This window comes from Panthera uncia, chromosome E3 (assembly GCF_023721935.1).
Source record: "Panthera uncia isolate 11264 chromosome E3, Puncia_PCG_1.0, whole genome shotgun sequence".
NCBI classification, from domain to species: domain Eukaryota; kingdom Metazoa; phylum Chordata; class Mammalia; order Carnivora; family Felidae; genus Panthera; species Panthera uncia.
In genome coordinates, this window is record NC_064815.1 from 17782674 (window position 1) to 17802583 (window position 19910).

At 52.8% G+C, this 19910-nt stretch overlaps 1 protein-coding gene across 2 annotated transcripts; it reads left to right on the forward strand.

Annotated features, from left to right (window-relative positions):
- Positions 1-194: 194 nt before the first annotated feature.
- Positions 195-19904, forward strand: FBXL19 (F-box and leucine rich repeat protein 19). Of its 2 annotated transcripts, none has more exons than XM_049638669.1 (11): positions 195-635; positions 1955-2155; positions 3560-3703; positions 3807-3893; positions 3987-4205; positions 4712-4873; positions 5984-6495; positions 13134-13297; positions 13390-13551; positions 18915-19133; positions 19233-19904. In XM_049638669.1, the coding sequence occupies exons 2-11, from the start codon at positions 1979-1981 to the stop codon at positions 19409-19411; spliced, it is 2025 nt and encodes a 674-aa protein (XP_049494626.1). In that variant the 5' UTR covers positions 195-635; positions 1955-1978; the 3' UTR covers positions 19412-19904. The 2 variants fall into 2 exon arrangements, with proteins under 2 accessions (XP_049494626.1, XP_049494627.1); XM_049638670.1 differs by having other exon boundaries at positions 4712-4744.
- Positions 19905-19910: the final 6 nt, after the last annotated feature.

Consider the following 19910-nt stretch of genomic DNA (forward strand, 5'->3'; position numbering starts at 1 on the left):
CGCAGGCTGGGGGGGCGGGGCCGAAGCAGCTTCCTTCACCCCCCTCCGCTCGCCCCGTAGCCCTAGGGCAGGGGGCCGCAGTCTAGGGGCGGGCCCAGGGGAGGGGGGCAGGTTACAGGGACCCCCCCCTCCCCGGGAACCGGCGGTGGGCGGGGCTTGAACCCCGGAAACGGTGGGGGGGGCCCAGGCCTGGTCCTGGACCCCTGGGCAGTGGGAGCCGGGAAGGGGCCAGTTAAAGGGCCGGGGGCACTGTGGAGAGGTGGGGTGGGGGGAGGGGAGCTGTGACTCAGACCCCGGACTGAGTGGGGCCCGGGCAGAAGCTGAGCACCCTGCGCCCGAGGAGCCCCCGTTGGCCTGGGGGGGGCTGAGGGACTGAGCCCCCCAGAGCAGGACCTCCCCCTGGAAGGGCCGCGCCGCAGCCCGTGGGAGGGCCTCGCCCCTGGCGCCCCCCATCTCCACTCGCCGCCGTCCCGGCCTCCGCCGGAGGGAGGGGCCGAGCGCCCTCGGGGGGGCCGTGGACCCCGGCGTTCTGAGCGTTCCGCGCCCCGCGCCGCCCGGCCCCCCCCGCCGCCGATGGCCGCCGACCCGCCGGGAGCTGCCGAGAAGGGAGAGATGGCTCCCGGGACACGTGTGAGGTGGGTTCATGCGGCTCCTCCTCACCCCCAGACCTGGGCAGCTCCCACTCCCATTCATCCTCAGCCCGGCCTCTCTCTGCCTTCCCCGCCCCCAGCCTCGCCCTCTCTTTGCTCCAAACTCCTCATCTCCAGCCCTCCTTCCTGTTACCTCTCAACCCTGGGGAACTGGCCTTCCTTCCTAGACCCTGCTTCCCCTTGCAGACCCCCATCCCTGCCTGCAGTCGCCGCCCTCCAGGCCCCTCCCCTGGAGCACTGGAGGGCCCCTTCCCCCCATGGATGGGTCTGGAAGTCCCTGGAAAGGGGGAAGCTGGGGTAAGACTCTGGCCACGAAGAGACCCTCCAGGCCTGCTGAGTCTGTATGGGATCTTGGAGGATCTGGTTTCCATGGGAAGGGGAGCCCAAGGGATTCTAGACAATTAGGAATGGAAAGCAGCCTGGGAAGCTTGGGGGTTGGGGGGGAAGACATGTAGGACTGAGCCCATCCTGAGTTCTGTGGAGATGTCAGGGTGGATTCTAGAATGCCAGGGAATCTGGGAAATTGCCCAGATTGACATGAGAGATCCAAGAGGAGGGTGTCTTGGGGCAGAGGGAGCTCTGTGGGGAGCAGAGGAGTTGAGATGTTGGACTGAGGAAGAGCTCTGAAGCAGCATTGGGGGGAGGGGTGTCTCAGAGCCCTGGGCAGCAGAGTGAATCTTTAGGGATGGGGGAGGGAAGCATCCCATTGGATGTGTTGACAATGTATAGGTTTTGGAGGAAGAGAGATTGGGTGGTAGTTGTGTGTGTGAGAGAGAGAAAGGAGGGAGGAAGAAAGGTCTGGAGCTTCTATCCAGGAATCTGTGGGTATTTTGGAGGTAAGTCTGGGAAATTTTAGGTTGGAGAATGCATGGGGTGTATTACATTTGGGTAAAAGAGGAAAAGTTGGGGCCTCTCTAAGGTTAACTCCACAGAAAAGGAGCCCCTGGCTTTCCAGGGAGCTTTGGTGTGGGGATGTCAGTGCAGAGGCCCTAGTCCCTTCCTCATCTCTGGGCTAGGCAAGAGGACACTGAGGAAGTGTTAGAGGAAAGAGGAGTGAGGTCAGAAAGCCAGTTTTCAGACTCCCAGAGGAGCCAGGTGAGCTGCTTTGGAGAGAGAGGCCTTGAGTGGAGGGAGTGTTGTTCCCCCCCCCCCCCCCCCCCCCCCCCCCCCCCGGAGGGGTGACCCCCTTGTCTCTCCCTGGGTAAGAGGGCAAGCTCTGGTTGCCTAGGAAAGGGGGGATCTGCGGGAGTTTCTCAGGCCAGGGCCTCAGTGGTCTCACCTGACCTGCCACCATTTACCCATAGCCCTCGGCGTTGCTGACGCCCCCAATGTCGTCGAGCAGCCGGGGGCCGGGGGCCGGAGCGCGCCGACGCCGAACCCGCTGCCGCCGCTGCCGGGCCTGTGTGCGAACTGAGTGCGGGGACTGCCACTTCTGCCGAGACATGAAGAAGTTCGGGGGGCCCGGGCGCATGAAGCAGTCGTGCCTGCTCCGGCAGTGCACTGCCGTGAGTTCTGACCCCACCTCATCAAACACCCTTGGGGCTTTGGGTACCCTTCCCCAGCTGGCCCAAGGGCCTTTCTGGGGGTGGCTGCTTCCTGGCGTGTACTGTAGAGTTGCTGTTTATTCATGAATTTTTTCACTGTGTTGTTTAAATGTCCACCAGGCCCATTTTCGCTCCAAGCTGGGGGCAATGTTAGGGAACCCAGGAGAATCTAACCTAGTGCCTGCTTTCATGCTTTTCCCAGCTTCAGAAGCACAGACCCATAGAGAGCTCACCCTGCCTTGGTCTTGTACCCCTCCCTAGAGGGATTTGTGTACAGAGGCCCACTTCCAGAGCCAGCCCCTGTGAATAGGTCTTAGCCTTCTTTGGCCTCTTCCTCACCTGCCAGAGTGGTCCTGAAGTCGAGGCCAGGCTTACCCTTTGCTTGACCTTGAACAAACACTTTGAACCTCAAGGTGTCTTTTCTGTGAAACGTTTTCTTTGCCGAGTGTAAAGATTAAACAGTGGCATGGATGTGAGTGTTCCTGCTACTGGGCCCAGCACACAGTAGGTATCTGGAGAATGTGAGTTTCTTCCTTTAAGCTTCCTGGGGCTCCAGAATGTGGCCCTTCTCCAGCAGCCTTAAGGAGCCAGCTGCATCCTGCGCCCCCTCCTGGAGGACCACCACCTCCTTTTCCTTCCAGCCACTTTTTGCTGCTGCTTTACCCCACAGCACTCCCTTCTCTCCCTTTTTACCCAAACCCTTGCCTCGCTTTCCTGTTTCTCCTTTCCCGACCTACTTTTTCCTTGGGCCTGTCTCCCGACCTTCAGCGTCCCTCAGATGACTATGTGTTACCACTGCCCTTCCCAAAGTCAAGTTGTCTCAGGGCTGCTCTCTTTCTCATGGGACTTTTTAGTGTTCCCAGGAGTCTTGCCAAAACCTGGTTCATTGTAGGCTCCAGAGCAACCCTTGGGCTGCCCATTGAGCAAACTCAGAATCATCCCAAGCTGTTGCCACGTCCTCTGCAGCTCTCTCTCGGTAGTATTGTCATATTTCCCATGGTTTCTCTTCTTTGGCAAAGCCAGCTACAATTTTCAGGGTCACACACACAGACCCTGATTCCAGCTGCAACATTTCCAACAGCGATAACAACTATGTATCCGGTGCCTCTCATGCATTATCTCATTCTTCCAATAGTCCCACAGAAGAAAAATGCTTAGCACCATTTTACAGATGGAGAAACAAAGACATAGGGAGGTTAAGTCACTTGTTCAAGGTTACACTGCCAAAAAGGAACAAATTCAGGATTTGATCTCTTGGCCCGTGGGTTCTGAATTTCATCCAACATTGGCCAGGCTCCCCAGACGGAAGGGTTTCTCCCCTGTTGCTTGCTTTCAGGGTCCCTAACACCCTCTCTTCCCCAACAGCCCGTGCTCCCACACACAGCTGTGTGCCTCTTATGTGGGGAGGCTGGGAAGGAGGACACAGTGGAGGGAGAGGAAGAGAAATTTGGTTTGAGCCTCATGGAGTGTACAATCTGCAATGAGATCGTCCACCCTGGCTGCCTGAAGGTGATGGCCCTGGGGGCCCTGGAGTCTGAAGGTGATGGCCCTGGGGAATGCTGCCTCTGGTTTTACTGGCACCCTACATCCACTCCCTGCCCTCTGCCTACAGATGGGGAAGGCTGAGGGTGTCATCAATGCGGAGATCCCTAACTGCTGGGAGTGCCCTCGATGCACCCAGGAAGGCCGGACCAGCAAGGTAAGGATAGGGGCTGGGCTGGGTGCTGGACTCTGGGTAGGCAGTGGGTCGGAGAGCTGGATAGAACCTCACCCTCAGCTTCCATCTCCCCAGGATTCAGGTGAGGGACCAGGCCGCCGCAGGGCTGACAACGGCGAGGAGGGCGCCAGCCTGGGGAGTGGATGGAAGCTGACGGAGGAGCCGCCGCTTCCACCACCCCCACCCAGGCGCAAGGGCCCCCTACCTGCTGGGCCCCCCCCAGAGGACGTGCCTGGGCCCCCCAAAAGAAAGGAGAGGGAGGCAGGGAATGAGCCCCCCACCCCAAGGAAAAAGGTGAGCCAGGGAGCATGCTCACTAGGTCTAGCACAAAGGATTCTGGGAGCAGTAGTCTTGTTCCTTGTTGGGGAGGGTGGGCCTGGGACGCTGTGCTCTGTGGGTTCCCCAAGGGGTTTTTGGGAGATGTAGTTCAGGAGGTATTGGGAGGAGGATGGAGCATGCTCAGTGGGGAGGAGAGGTACAGGTGAGGTGCAACTGGTACTGGGCAGGGAAGCTTTGGGAGCTCAGGGTGCTTCAGGTAGGAGGGAGAGAGCCTGCTCAATTTAGCTGCTACAGAGGAAGAAGGAGGGGCTGGGAAGGGCCTGAGGGGGAAGAAAGAGAAGATGAGAGCATGCTCAGTGAGCCAAGACACTGTTGGGGAGGTGAGCATGCTCAGAGTTCTTCCTGAGATGGGGGCTTCTGGGATTTGTAGTTTAAGAAGAGAGCATGGATCTTAGCTTTGTGGACAATGAGGGGCTAATGGGGTCTTTCCCTTTCCCCATATTTCCCTCTTACTCTGGTAGGTGAAAGGAGGCCGAGAGAGGCACCTGAAGAAGGTGGGTGGAGATGCCTGCCTCCTCCGAGGATCGGACCCAGGCGGCCCCGGCCTTCTGCCCCCCAGGGTTCTGAATCCAAGCCAGGCTTTCTCGTCCTGCCACCCTGGGCTCCCTCCCGAGAACTGGGAGGTGTGCCGGGGACCTCCTCCCTCCCCCTCCCACCTTTCCTTGCCCCACCCTCCACCCTGGAGACAGAGATCTGTCCCTTCCTGCTCACCTTGTCTGCCCCTGCCCCATTTGGCCACAATGGGCATCTGGACCCCTGGGAAGAGTGGAGGGGGAGAGGTGGGTTGGGGCCAGGCTTCAGAACTTTCCAAGAACCCTTGGGGTGTCATCTGATCCATTTGCATCATCTTTCCACATCTTAAAGGGAAAAAGAACTGAGTTCAGATCCCTGCCCACTGACTCCCTGTGTGGTCTTGGCAACTTGTCAGCTGTTCTGAACCTTGGTTTCCTCATGTGTGAAGGAGATGATACTGCCTACCCTACCCACCTATCTCACAGAACTGTTTACATCTAATGAAAGTAAATGAGTTTTGTGAACTGTGAAATGTACCTAGGGTTGTGGAAAAGGAGGCCCAGAAAGGTTAAAAGACTTGCCCAGGGTCACACAGCAAGGCTGAACTTCAGGTGTCACTTTGCCCTGACACACAAATGCAAGGGTCTGCCTGATTGTGTTCAAATCCTGCTTTTGCCATTTGTCATTTTGTAATCTGGGCTAGTCACTTAGTCTCTCAGAGCGCCTGTCTCCTCATGTCTAAGAAGAGTGGCCCAGGTTGCCATTCCATGCAAGCACTGTGAGAGTATGTTGAGTTAGCGTGAGACGCTCTGTCACTCTCACATCCTTGAACAGATACTTGGAATCGTCTAGTCCAGCATTCTGTGTTGCAGGTGATGAGCCAGGGGTTTCCAAAGGCCACAGAGAGTTCGATAGCCAAGCCAATACACAAAACTACATCTCTAACCGTTCTCCATATTTCACTGCCTTTGGAAACTCATAAGCTGTTGAAACCCATAGGGCTTTTAATTCTTTGAATCAATGCCTTCATGTGACAGATAAGGAGACCAAGGTCCAGAGGGACATGGTGTGGCTGAGGCTTCACATCGTTCGGGGGCATAGCCACGACTGGAACTCGGGACCGTCTCTTGGGCTGCTCATCTCCTGCTGACTCCTCAGGGGCAGGGAGGTGGGACAGTGCACCCCAGGCCCTAGAACAGCCTCCCCCTATCTCCTTGCAGAAACCAAAGCCGCCTTTGGCCTCTGCTGAGGGCCCGGCAGTGCCGTCCCCATCGCCACAGAGGGAGAAGCTAGAACGTTTCAAGCGCATGTGCCAGCTGCTGGAGCGGGTGCCTGACACCTCCTCGTCCTCCTCAGACTCGGATTCTGACTCCGACTCTTCAGGCACATCGCTGAGTGAGGATGAGGCCCCTGGCGAGGCCCGGAATGGGCGACGGCCAGCCCGGGGCAGCTCGGGCGAGAAGGAGAACCGCGGGGGGCGGCGGGCTGTGCGCCCTGGCAGTGGGGGGCCCCTCCTCAGCTGGCCCCTGGGCCCCGCCCCACCGCCCCGGCCCCCACAGCTGGAGAGGCACGTGGTACGGCCCCCACCTCGAAGCCCTGAGCCCGACACGCTGCCTTTGGCTGCTGGATCCGACCACCCCCTGCCCCGTGCCGCCTGGCTTCGTGTCTTCCAGCACCTCGGGCCCCGAGAGCTGTGCATTTGCATGCGAGTCTGCCGGACTTGGAGCCGCTGGTGAGTGACCTGGACAGGCCTGGGTTCTCACTTGCTGTGTGACCTGCAACAGCAGGTTGTGATCTCTTTGGCTCCTGGTCTGTAATCTGTGCACATTTTAGTCTGATACTTTTGTATTTGCTGTATGCAGGCTGCTTTCCATTTGTGAGCTCGTTGAACTCTCATAACAACTTTGTGAGGTGGGTACTATTATTCCCTTTCATAGATGAAGCTGAGGTCAAGGTCATGGAGGGGACGTAGTAGAGCCAGGAATTTGAACCCAGGCCCTGTGGCTCCAGAATCTTTTCTTTTAATAACTATCATTTACGAATGTTCAGTATGTGCCAAGCATAGTGCTGACTGCTGGACATGCGTCACCTGACTTGTTTTTCACACAGTCTTTTTTCTGAGGACAGTCTCATTATAGGTCCTATTTACAAAGAAGAAAGGTCTTTGCTGAGGTGGCCCCTGCCTTCTCAGAGGCAGCCATTCTTGGGACCCCTGGCTCCCTTGGTAATTTCTTTCTGCCCCGTAGCCACCACCAGCTCCCTTTGCCTATCCTCCCCTCATCTCCCCACTGCTTTCTCAACCTTGTTTGTTCAGAAATGTCGGTCATCCTCCCAAGCCCCTGGTCTTCCTCTTTGATCCTGCCCCTGACAAAATCCTCCCCCAACCCCATCAAACTCCCACTGTACTCTGTTCCCTCTACAGAGCACATAGAGGTCTTTTGCCTGCTGATCAGTTTTCACTCAATGATTCATTTTCATGTTCATGTCCCTTGTTGGCATGGTACTTTGTCTGTTTTATCTGTATGTCCCCACCATGGGACAAGGGCAGTGTAGGTGCCCGAGAAATAATTCATTAAATGAGAACATTCAGGCTCTTTCCCAGGCACTTACAGTAGACCAGGCATTGTTTTGGGCACTTGGCAAATTGTTGGCTGACTTGTTCCTCGTAGTAGCAGCCCTGTGAAGGAATGAGGGACACCTGAAGTCACAGTGCAAGTTCGTGGCTGAACTCAAACTTCAGTCCTTTTCCTTTAGACTCTGGGGCATTAGTTCATGCCTCTGGTCCCTGTGGAGGCTGTAGAGCTAAGAAGATGGGAGTACAGGCTCTGGAAGCAAATTGCCTATGGTTGCATCGTATTCTTTCTCTGATAAGCTGATGCTACTGGGCTTAATTTAGAAGTTAAGTTTCTTAACTTCTCTGTGCCACAGTTTTTTCTTCCATCTGTGAAGCCAGGAGAACCAAAGCATTTACTTCATAGTGTCTTTGTAAGCTAATATACTTAACGAATTGAGGATGCTACCTAGGAAATAGAAACTACTCCATGCCTTAACTGTAATCGTTATTATTCACTCAGTTGCAAATATTGACTGGAGGCACAGACTTTATATCCTCAGAACACAGGTCTGTGCCCTTGAAGAGTTCCCAGTCAACCCGCAACATAGAAGCAAATAGAGCAATTACTGGGGATCATCACCCCAGCTTGTGTAGTGATTGAGGAAATGTTTGCTGAGGCCTCCTCAAAGCCAACTCTGCTGGGCACGTGGGATCCAGAATTGAAGAGGACTTGATTTCTGCCTCAAGGAGAGACTTGCGACCAGAAGTGGACGAAGCAGAGAGGCTGGACTGCACAGTGATTTCTAGCTGGGGTCCTGGAGTCTGGCCTTCGTGGGTGTCATCCACTGGGACTTCCGCACTTCCTGGATGTATGGCCAGGGGTGGATAGTGATACCTTTCATGGCCTGTTTTCTCATCTTTAGTCTAGGGTTCATACTCTTACCTTGTGGGGATTAAATGAAGTGGTCCTTGCAAAGCACTTAGCACACTACCTGAAAGGCACTAAACACTATATAAAATGGTGGCTTTTGATAAGGTCGAAGGTAGGGCGGAGAAGAGGTACAGTGGGACCAGTCAGGAGGCTCGGTCAGGCCCGGGCACAGAAGTAGGGGCAGGAGGGGTAGAGAGGAGGGACTTGGAAGACGGCTATGCTCACCACTATACCACCAATGCTGGCAAGAGAGGAGGCACTTGGGCTGAGAACTTTTTAAGAAGCAGAATGGCTTGCACTCAGTGACTAAATGGCTATGAGAGCAGCAGGGTGACTCTTTGCTGAGTTTCTGGCCCACAAGTTTCTGGGTGGGCAACAGTGCCGTTCCCTAAGCTCAGGAATACCAGAGGAGGAGCAGGTTCCAGGGAAAGCAAAGTGCTCAGCTCTGACATATTTGGCCCAAAACTTCTGTGGTCCAGTCAGGAGCTAGCGAGACAGCAGATGGATGTACAGGTCTGATGTTTGAGAGAAAGATCCAAGTTTGGAAGTTTTCATCCTATAGGTGGCAGCTTCCAGAAAGGACAGAAGACGGAATGTTAGTATTTGTGAATTAGACAAAGAGCAGCCAGAGACATGGAGGAGATGGTGGTGGTATCCTGAAGAAGAGAGATTGAGGAAGGAGTAAATGATAAAGTGTAGGATGTTGGCGAGAGGTGGTAAGAGACCAAGAACCAGAAATGGCAACTGGATTTGCTATGAGAGGCCTTGGTATCCTTGGCTGTGCTACAAAGAGTTAGGGGGGACCAAAGCCAGGTTGCATGGAATCAAAGATGTCAGCTCCAAGGGAAGGACTTAATCTGTTTTCTTCTGTGTCCCTAGTTTCTAAGATGGTATCTGGCATACAGTAGGTTCTAAGACAGTACTTGTTTTTTTTGTTTTTTGGGTGTTTTTTAATGTTTATTTTTGAGAGAGACAGAGCGTGAGTGGGGGAGGGACAGAGAAAGAGGGAGACACAGAATCCAAAGCAGGCTCCAGGCTCCGAGCTGAGAGCCGGATGCGGGGCTCAAACCCATGAACCGCAAGATCATGACCTGAGCTGAAATCAAGAGTAGCATGCTTAAACGACTCAGCCACCCAGGCGCCCCTAAGATAGTACTTGTTGAATGGGTGAATGAATGAATGGAAGTGAGGAAATCAGGATGGTGTGTGGAAAGAGGTAGTGAGGGTGGAGCTAGAGAGGAATTTGTAGGTGGGAGAGCAGGAAGTTGTAGGCTTTCCTGTCTGGTGGCTTTTATCTTTTGGCACTGGGAGGCGAAGTCAATGTACCAAGAGCGAGGGGAGGGGGCAGCCAGAGGAAGTATGGTGGAGTTGTTGAGTCACAGGGAAGAGGGTTGGAACTTTGGAGGGCATGGGCAGAGAGGGTGGCAAGGAAGGGACTAGAACACAGGGTCAGGACCAGTTGGGGGCTGGGAATAAAGGCCTGGAGATGGGTGGGTAGGAGGACAGTGGTGGCATCAGGGAGTCCAGATTGCTGAGAGGGAAGAACCAGTTTGGGCTGGTAAATCTGCATCCCCAAAGGGCCTCTGCAAGACAGAGGTTTAGAACCAGAATTTCAGATTTGGGAGGTGGGCTTAATGGGGTGCTGACTCAGTCGGGGTGGCTGGGGTCTAGAAAGAAGTGAACGGGTTAGGGAACTCACACATCAAGCCCTGACGCCCCTAGATGAGTGCATGCGGTGCCTCTTAAGAGTTCTTGCCTCTCACCTTAGGCGTCCTTCCCCAGCTTAGAAAGAACGTATCCATGGCTCCCTGCTGCCCTCACAACAAACTCCCACAATTCTGTTGGACGTTTGGACATGTACAGTACCTCACCGACGGCACTAAGTATTTCCCACACTTCCCCTGTACGGTCTGCCTTCATCTTTGCAGCAAACCTTTGAAGTACCGCCTTTACTCTCTTATGGTTTGGAGAATGGAGGCCCAGAGACGGTGACTCAAAGCATGGAGCTGGCAGAGCTGGGATTCAAATTCCTATCGAGCTCACACACTTTACCTCTAGGCTCTTGTGGGCATGACAGTCCAGCCTGGCATTCCAGCCCGCCTTGACACGGTGGGTCTCCCCTGGGCCTCCTCTGAGGTCTTCTCCCGGGCTTTAAACCAGTCACAATTCAGGCTCTCAATCCAGACTGGCTTGGTTTAAAGCCTGGCTTTGCTGCCACTTGGTAACTCTGGGATCTTGAACAAGTTTCTTAATCTCTTTGCCTTAACTGTTAAAAAGGAGATGATAATAACAATATTTACCTCCTAGGGCTGTTGTTGTGAGGCTAAATGCCTTATCTATAGACAAGTACCTGGCACATAGTAAACTCTCAGTAAACACTAGTTGTTAGTACCATAGACATCATCCTCACCTTCCTCATTATGGTGAGCTGATGAATTGCCCTTTGTTCCTGCTGCCTGAGTTTCTCAGGGTGCTCTGTTTTCTCTCTGTGTCCTAGGCCTGGACACTGGTTCTTCCCCATCTGGAACATAACACCCACTTTCCTCCCCTCACTAGAATAACTACTGTCTTCTTAAAGTCTCAAATCAGGCTGTCTCCCTGGGAGGCTCCTTGTCCAGTCCTCTCATTGACCCTTATTATATCCTTTGCTGCTTCAGTTACCGTGGACTGGCCGTGTTTCCCCCATTTTCTGATAGCCCAGTGGAGGCTGGGCGCTTAGGATCAGTAGGGCAATCGGTGATTGTTGGCTGCCGTTCTTAGGTTTAAACCCAGTGTCCTGGTCATTCAAGAGTAAAGGGACCAATTAGTTCAATCCCAGAAAAGTCCTGGGAGACTTCCTGGGAGAGGAGGCACTGGAGCTGTGTGTTGAAAGCTCTGGGTTGGTTGGCATTTCTGGCAGAAGCACAACATGTACCAATCTATGTTGGCTCCAGGCAGCATTGTATGTCAATAAGCAGGCAGGTCATTTGGCCTGGCTATGGTGAAGTGGGATACAGAAACAACTGGGGGGCCCGTGTGTGCCTCCAGGGAGAAGGGTTCCCTTCTAGCTGTGGAAGATCCAGGAGGACTTCAAGATGATAGTGGCAGTTGAGCTGAGATTCAAGACTGGGTTGGAGTGGGCAGGATTTCACTGAGTAGAAAAAGAAAAAGGGCAGGACCTAGGGGCAGAAGCTGCGTTGAGGATAGGTTGGTTTTTTTTTTTTTCTGTTTTATAATCGGAGAGATTTGCAAATGTTTATTGGTTGAGTGGAAGGAACCAGGAGAAGTAGAGGCTAGAATGCCAGAAGAGGGGGGGAAGTGGTAGGAAGCAGCAGGCGGGAGTGGAGTTGTTTGGATTGAAGCCTTCAGTGTCTGTGCCCCCAGTATTCCCTAAAATGTCATACAGGGCGCTGGCGGTTTCAAGTGGCACAAAAGCATGGCTTAATCCTTCTGTTAGTTTTGAAAAGGAAGTCTCTCCATTGGGTGCTATTGTATCTTTAACACTTCTCAATACTTATCTCCCTGTTTAACAAAAATAGTCTTCAGGTGGTAGCCTAAAGCCACAGCAACACCTGCCTAGAACTTAATAGCCCTGGTCTGTTTTTATTGTACATGTTTCTAAGGTTAACATATGTATGTGAAATAATACTGCCTTTAAGTGCGAAGTGGGGATCAATTTAAAGATCAATCCATGTTCTGCACAGAAGGGGATAGCAGATAACCGGAGTTGGGAACCACTCTCCCAGCTCAGGGCTTCTTGCAGGGAAAGCCCTTCAGTATGAGGGGTGGGAAGCAGGGAAGACACAGCCTCCTGGGCCCTTCCCACCCCTGCTGCTTCTGACACAGTCCATCAAGCCCAGTGAGAATTTCCTGACATGCCTCTGGAAACTGGAAGAGAGTTTTCTAACTAAGTCTCAAGGAACTTTAGTGTGCCACAAAGTGTTTATAGGTGACCTGGGGAGAACACTGGAAGGGTTCCTGGTAAAATAAGTTTGGGAAGCCCTTCTCTGGTTTTGCTGCATGTTGGACTAGTCAAGGCTCTCAGAAATGCTGGGATCAGGAATTCAAATTCAAATCAGGATTTGAAACTGAATCCTGGGCCCTACCAGGCCTTCCATAAACACTGATTAAGTGAATAAATGAAAAGCTGAGATGAAATGTGTTGTGGGGGAAGGCCCGGTGGAAGCTTCAGGGAATTCACACTGGCTTTGCACCATTCCTTCATTCAACAAATGTGCAACAGATCACCTGGGTGCACCTGGCACAGTGCTGGGTACTGGCCCTACCAAAGGAGAAAAGCCAGACCTGCCCTTGTAGAGCCTCCATTCTAGTTGTAGAGACACAATGATCAAAGAGAACAGGGTTGTAGGTCAAGCCTCAGGCAGTTGGCCATCAGAATGGGGCAGATGTGGCTCAAAGGCAGAGATTAATAAAGGATATGGGAAATTCCCATGAGTCATCATAACTTAGCCAGGGAGAACTCCAGAAGTCCAAGGTGGGGTGGGGGTGGGGGTGGGTAGGGGCTGCTGACAGATCCCTATGGTGTTACATTAAATACACCATGTAGGGTGTTTGTGTCTTTGCTAAAATGCTTTATAAGCTGTAATGCCTAAAAACATACAGAAGCCCTGTGGGGCTGACTGAGTCTGGATCATTATCCTCATTTTATAAAAGGAGCATCTGAGGCTCAGGGAGAGGAATGGACTTGCTTGGGGTCTCACATCCAGTAGGTGATGAAATAGAACCCCAAACCCAGTGCTCTTGTCCTGAGGAGGGGAGCTTCCTGCCACCCCCTGCTGTCTTTGTGGGCCAGCCAGGCCAGAGCTGTCTGTGGTGGACCCTTAAGTAGGGAGTTTTGTGGGTTCCCTGAGAGCTGAGAGCTCTGTCTCCCTCTTGTGGCTGATAGGTGCTATGACAAGCGTCTGTGGCCTCGAATGGACCTGAGCCGGCGAAAGTCACTGACCCCGCCCATGCTCAGTGGTGTGGTTCGTCGCCAGCCCCGAGCCCTGGACCTCAGCTGGACAGGTGTCTCCAAGAAGCAGCTCATGTGGCTTCTGAACCGACTGCAAGGTAGGGTTGGATGGCAAGGTAGGACAGAGTGAAGAGGGAGACGGTCCTGGGATGGAGCATCAGCTTCCTGACCTTCCCTCCAACCCCCCAAGGCCTGCAGGAGCTGGTGCTCTCCGGCTGCTCCTGGCTCTCCGTCTCTGCCCTGGGCTCAGCCCCACTGCCGGCCCTGCGGCTCCTGGACCTTCGCTGGATTGAGGATGTTAAAGACTCCCAGCTGCGTGAGCTGCTGCTGCCTCCACCAGACACCAAACCAGGTGTGGCCCCTGTTGGCTCATTTGCAGAATGGGTTGGGCAAGGGGAGGGAGTGGGTATGAGGCCTCCAAGGTCTCTTCCAACTCATGCTGGATGTTAAAAGATTTGAAGAAAGGACGAGCACAAGTTTGATTAGAAGGCCTTACTTGGCCATTGTTCATCTGCTGTGCGTTCCACCGTGTGATAGGAGCTGTAAGGGAACAGGGATGAAGAGGAAGTAGCCCCCTAGAGGGGAGATGGTTATGTGATGAAACACGGTATAAAACAGGAGGATGATGTAAGAATTCTGGAAGAAGCTAGGGGCATGGCTGATGGCAGATATGAGTGAAGTCACTGGGTGTGGTGGGCACTATTGGAGAGCCTCCAAAGGGAGCAGCGGCAATTGCCAGGGAAGAATGCAAGCCCAAAGAGCCAGAAGTGGATTTTTCTATGAGATATCCGTGATTTTATTTTATTTTTTAAATGTCTGTTTATTGGGGGGGGGAGGACAGAGAGAGAGGGAGAATCCCAAGCAGGCTGTTAGCAGGGAGCCTGACTTGGGGCTTGAACCCACAAACCATGATGTCATGACCTGATATCATGATGATATCATGATGACCTGAACTGAAATTAAGAGTTGGGCACTTAACTGATTGAGCCATCCAGGTGCCCTGAAATATCCTTGATTTTAAATGATGGCAGTTAATTTAACATTCTTTTGCTTATTTTATATATTTTTAAATGTTTATTTTTGAGAGAGAGAGAGAGAGTGTGTGTGTGAGCAGGGGAGGGGCAGAGGGGAACAGAGGATCTGAAGTGGGTTGTGTGCTGACAGCCGTCGGCCCAATGCAGGGCTCAAACTCACAAACTCTGAGATCATGAGCTGAGGTGAAGTCCGATGCTCAGTCAACTGAGCCACCTAAAAGAATGTCACTAACATTCTTTTAAAATTCATGTGTGGACCAGTAAATATATGGCTGAGCAGTAGATTTGGCCCTTATGCCCCCTTGCCCTGTAATAAAAGGATAAGGGTTTTCCTGAGAGGATGGAGCAGAAAGAGGGAGCCAAATGACTTGGAAGGTTGCATAGGGCTGGTGGTATCATCTCCTGAGTCAGGCCAGGTACTGCCAGGGAAAGTCAGCTTTTGTTATTGAACACATAATCTGGCCCTGGCCCTGTGTAGGGCCCTGGAGATCTCAAACTGAATTGGTCCCATTCCCTACGCTGGTGGAACCCTAGTAATGCAGAAGAAAGAGAATCAGAAATGGAAAGTTAGGGTGTGATAATGGTAGTGGCTATGGTCAGGGCAGGGGTGGGGAGCAGTGAGAGAATTCCTCCCTGAGTTGGTGCTATTTGAACTGGGTCCTGAAAGGGACAGGGTTGTCCCAGGGAGTGTGAAGCAGGAATAAACAGTTTCTTAGGGCATGAGGCCCATACTGACAGAGGGGGGTGCTGGGAGCTGAGGCTGGTCAGATGAACAGAGGCTGGTCACAACAGAGGTGTGGGTTAGGAGCACTGAGGCCCGGAGCTTCCTTGTCTAGCCAGGAGATGTGATGCTAACAACAGCTTCTCTGGCCCCCGCTAGTCTGTTCTCCACACTGATGCCAGGGGAACCATCCAGAAGGGCAAATCTGTCCATGTCTGCCCTGTGCTCTAAATTATTTCTCATAGCCCCTTGGGGCTCTCTGGATAAAGACTAATACTTTGTCGCTAAGGCATGGCATGGTCTGGCTCCCACTGACACAATACTATCCCTGCATTTCAGCCCCTCCAGCCCCAGGACCTTTGCCCAGTCTTCTTTGTCTAGAATGCTGTATCCTCCTTTGTCTAATTAACACCTAGTCATCCTTCAGGCTTCAGCATAAGTGCCACTTCCTCCTGGAAGCCCTCCAAGATCTGCGCCACCCCCCACCCCGCCCCGCACTGTGCACTAAGATCAGAGTTCCTTTAGAGCTTTGAGAGCAGGGGGGCCCTGGGTGGCTCAGTTGGTTGGACATCTGACTTCGGCTCAGGTCATGTTTTCATGGCTTGTGAGTTTGAGCCCCGCATCAGACTCTTGCTGACAACTCAGAGCCTGAGTCTGCTTTGGATTCTGTGTCTCCCTCCCTTCCCCCGCGCTCTCTCTCTCTCTCTCTCTCTCTCTCAAAAATAAATAAACATTAAAAAAAAAAAAATTTAGAGCTTTGAGAGCATCCACTCCCAGCTATCACTACATAGTTGTGATTTGATGAAAACCCATTTCTTCTCTTAAGCTCCAGGAGGGCAGGGGCTGTGCTCACTCTAGCCCTTTGCTTTCACAGCTCACTTTTCAGCACCTTTCTCCCCACCCCATTCCCCTTCACAGCAGTCTTGGAAGGGGGTAGACAAACATCTAGAAGTCTCTTACTATCTAGACAAGCCACCAGAGGCCCAGAGGGACTGAGTGACTACTGCAAGGCACACAGGCAGAGCTAGCCCAGAGAACTTCCCTGTTGCCCACTCTTACCAGCATTAGACTGAATCAGGAAAGTGGGGGTGAGGGTGGGCATTGGGAACTGTTTAGTCCATGAAGTGAGAAAGTGCTGTTTGGCTGGCACACTGACCCCAGCTCCTCCTGCCTGAACTACCTGAGGAGCTTCCAAGGATGAACCTTCCAGGTCCTTAAGACCTGTTACACCCACGTTTCTTTTTTTTTTTTTTTTTAATAAATTTTTTCTTTTTAACATTTATTTATTATTGAGAGACAGAGAGACACAGATTATGAGCAGGGAAGGGGCAGAGAGAGGGGGAGACACAGAATCCAAAGCAGGCTCCAGGCTCTGAGCCGTCAGCACAGAGCCCGACGCAGGGCTTGAACTCACAAACTGCGAGATCATGACCTGAGCTGAAGTCGGACGCTTAACCGACTAAGCCACCCAGGCGCCTCTACACCCACCTTTCTTATCTTGGCTCCCTGGCTCTGTGTAGCATTCCTGAAGCAAAATTTCAAGTTCTTCTATTTCCTTGCTTTCGTCCCGCTGTTCTCTGCCTGGCGTGTTCTTCTCTCACTTCTCTGCATGTTTCAATCCTTGAAAGCCCAGCTAAAATGCTGCCACCTCAGTGAAATCCTTGTAGATGCCTACTTCCCCTGCCCAAGCCAGGAGTGACCTCTCTTTCCTCTGCTTCCTCCTGATGGCTTTTAGCTGTGGCCCGAGATTGAAGGCATCTGTAGATGTATCCCCTTTCTAGGCTCTCTACTCCTTAAAGGAAAAAACGAGGTAGAATCCAGTTTGCCAAGTCAAGTGTCCACAAAGGTGGCCTGGCAGATAACAGAAGGGTTACGCTTGGTGAATGACTTTAGGGAATAGCATCTTGCAACCCAGCTCCCAGCTAATCATTTTCAGGTGAAAAAGATAGCCCAGTGGTGCCAGATCTTATAATTTTTGAAGGAAAAGCTCTATCTAAATTTCTTTATGGAAATGTCCTTTTTGTAGCATTAGTCATTAATTTAAGAAAATTTTTAGCACTGGGGCGCCTGGGTGGCTCAGTCGTTTAAGCATCCTACTCTTGATTTCAGCTTAGGTCATGATCTCGCAGTTTGTGGGTTCAAACCCTGCATTGGGCTCTGTGCTGACCATGCAGAGCCTGCTTGGGATTCTCTCTCCCCCTCTCTTTGCCCCTCCCCTGCTCTTGCTCTCTCAAAATAAATAAACTTAAAAGAAAAAGAAAGAAGAAAATTTTTAGCACTGTGCAGACTCCATAAAACACTTGTGAAGGCTAGTTTCATAAATTTGCGACATCTGATTTAGTTTATCTGTGGGCTAGGCCAGTGCCTGGGAGGCAGATAGTGTTGTGGTATGTGGTCTGTTGTCCTACTCTGTTACTTCAGAGTCATGTGACTTCCGACAGATTGCTTAATGATTTTAACCTCAAAGTTCTCATCTGTAAGCAGGAGTGATAGTCACAGTCTCCCACAGCTGTGGTTCTTACAGTGCAGTCCAGACCAGCAGCATCAACACTACTAGAAAACTTGTTCGAAAAATAAACTCTAGGGGTGCCTGGGTGGCTCAGTCGGTTAAGTGTCTGACTTCGGCTAGGTGGTGATCTCACTGTTCATGAGTTTCAGCCCCGCATCGGGCTCTCTGCTGTCAGCACAGAGCCCACTTCAGATCCTCTGTCCCCTTCTCTCTCTGCCCCTCCTCCACTCACGCTCTCTCTCTCAAAAATAAAAACATTTAATAATAATAATAAAATAGAAACTCTAAGGCCCTACTATCTAAATTCTGGTGGCAGGGCCAGCAACCATTCTAGGCAGCCCTCCAGGGGACACAGAAGAGTCACTGGCCTTGGGGCAGGCTGCCACTTAGCCCACCTTAGCTGGTGCCTGGCCCACACTGAGTGCTCAATTAATGATGGCTAGTGTACCCTAGGCACTTAGTTTAAAAAGCAAAAAAAAAGTAATGCAGGAATGTGGTAGATACAATAAAAGAAAAGCAGGCCACATGCTTTGGGTGTAGAGATGAGGGGCATGAGTTCTTCTACTCTGGAGATGAAGAAGAGGCCTCTAAGCTCAGACCTAAAAGCCTGGGACACCAGCCAGGCATAGGATTGAACTTCGGTGTCCACAGGCAGAGTCTCAGAGCAGGGTCACCTATGGAATTTGGCCCAGGTGTTTGGGAGCACAGGCGTGGAGTTAGGAACTGAGACAGGGATGAGACCTAATAGGAACTGGAATGTTGTAACCAAGGAGGTGCCTTCAGGGTTTTTGGTAGAGGAGCCTGTATTTGAGAACAGCTCTCTTTGGATGCGAGGAAGGAGAGGAGAGACTGGACTGGGTGAGGAGGCTGTGGCAAGAGTTCAGGCAGGAGTGGTGTTACCCCAGAGGGGTGTCTGGGGAATGGAGAAAAAGGGATTCAGCTGATGATGTTACTAATGGAAGGAGAAGGAAGTAGGAGGGGAGCCTGGGATGGCAGTTCCATTGGGGATGGCATTTGTTGGATGAGCGAATATATATTGAGCACCTATGTCCCAATTGTTAGGGATAGAGCAAGAACAAGACACAAACTCTTGCCTTGGTGGAACTTACATTCTAGTGGGAGGAGAGAAAAAAAGATGTCACATGTTAGAAAAGGGGAAAAAATAATGCAGGGAAAAGGGAGGAGTATGTGGAATGTTACCGAGTCAAATGGAGTAATCATGGAGGGTCTCACTAGGGAGGTGATGTGAGCAGTGAACAGATTAGATGAGGTCAGGTTGTGTGGTTGTGTGGGTGTTTGGGAGAAGAGCAGGTGGTGCAGGTGGAGGCTCTCTTACCTCGGAAGCAGTTTATGGATCGGTGAGGAATAGGTGTGGAGACACAGGTAGGCTAGATGCCTAGGTTTGGGCACAGGAGCGGCCAGGAGTGCTGATCTCTCACCTGCCTGCCCAGGGCAAACAGAGAGCCGTGGGCGGCTGCAGGGGGTAGCAGAGCTGCGCCTGGCGGGCCTGGAGCTGACAGATGCCTCCCTGCGGCTCCTCCTGCGCCACGCACCCCAGCTGAGCGCCCTGGACCTGAGCCACTGCGCCCACGTCGGAGATCCCAGTGTCCACCTACTCACAGCCCCCACTTCCCCACTCCGGGAGACCCTGGTGCACCTCAATCTTGCTGGTAAGCAATCTGTCCATCCTGCTAGTGTGTTTGTCCCCGAGACCGGTGGCCACCCTCTGCTCACCTTCCTAGTCTCAGTTACCTCTACCCCACCCCTAGGTTGCCACCGCCTCACGGACCACTGCCTCCCGCTGTTCCGCCGCTGCCCGCGCCTCCGCCGCCTAGACCTGCGCTCCTGCCGCCAGCTCTCACCTGAAGCTTGTGCCCGGCTGGCAGCTGCTGGGCCCCCTGGCCCCTTCCGCTGCCCAGAGGAGAAGCTACTTCTCAAGGACAGCTAGTTGGGTGCCCCCCCACCCTCCCCCAGGACTCATCAGGAGCCTGGACCTCGGGCCTTCATTTTATCCCTGCCAGGAGGCCAGGTTACCCACCTCATGACTTGGGATTCCTGCCCAGGGACTCGAGCCAGCCTCCCCCCCCTTTCTGCCCCCTGCACTGATATCTCTGGGGGTCTCTCCTTCCCATCCCCTCTCCCTTCCACCTGCTTCATTGTCCATCCCCTGGGGGGAGTGGGTCAGAGGTACTGGGGGTTGCTGAGCCAAAGGGATGGTGGGAGGGGGGTAAGGTGCAAGTTTGAGGGAGGGAAATCGGGGAAAGGGTATCTGCACACAGGATACTGGGAGCCAGGGGGGCTGGGGGAGGTGGAGGATGGGCTGGGGGAGGGGGGACAGAAAGCAGACCACCAAGGGTTCAGGGAACAAAGACCAGATACTTGGAGTTGGGGGGTGGGGGGGGGCCAAAAAGGGAAACCAGAGGAGTAATTGGGGATCCACATGTCAG

Excerpts from the sequence above, each read along its gene's own strand:
- FBXL19 (XM_049638669.1), top strand. The coding sequence starts at position 1,979 with ATGTCGTCGAGCAGCCGGGGGCCGGGGGCCGGAGCGCGCCGACGCCGA. Across the intron at positions 4,874-5,983 it reads TCCCTCCCGAGAACTGGGAG|AAACCAAAGCCGCCTTTGGC; the intron begins GTGTGCCGGGGA and ends ATCTCCTTGCAG. Across the intron at positions 6,496-13,133 it reads TGCCGGACTTGGAGCCGCTG|GTGCTATGACAAGCGTCTGT; the intron begins GTGAGTGACCTG and ends TGTGGCTGATAG.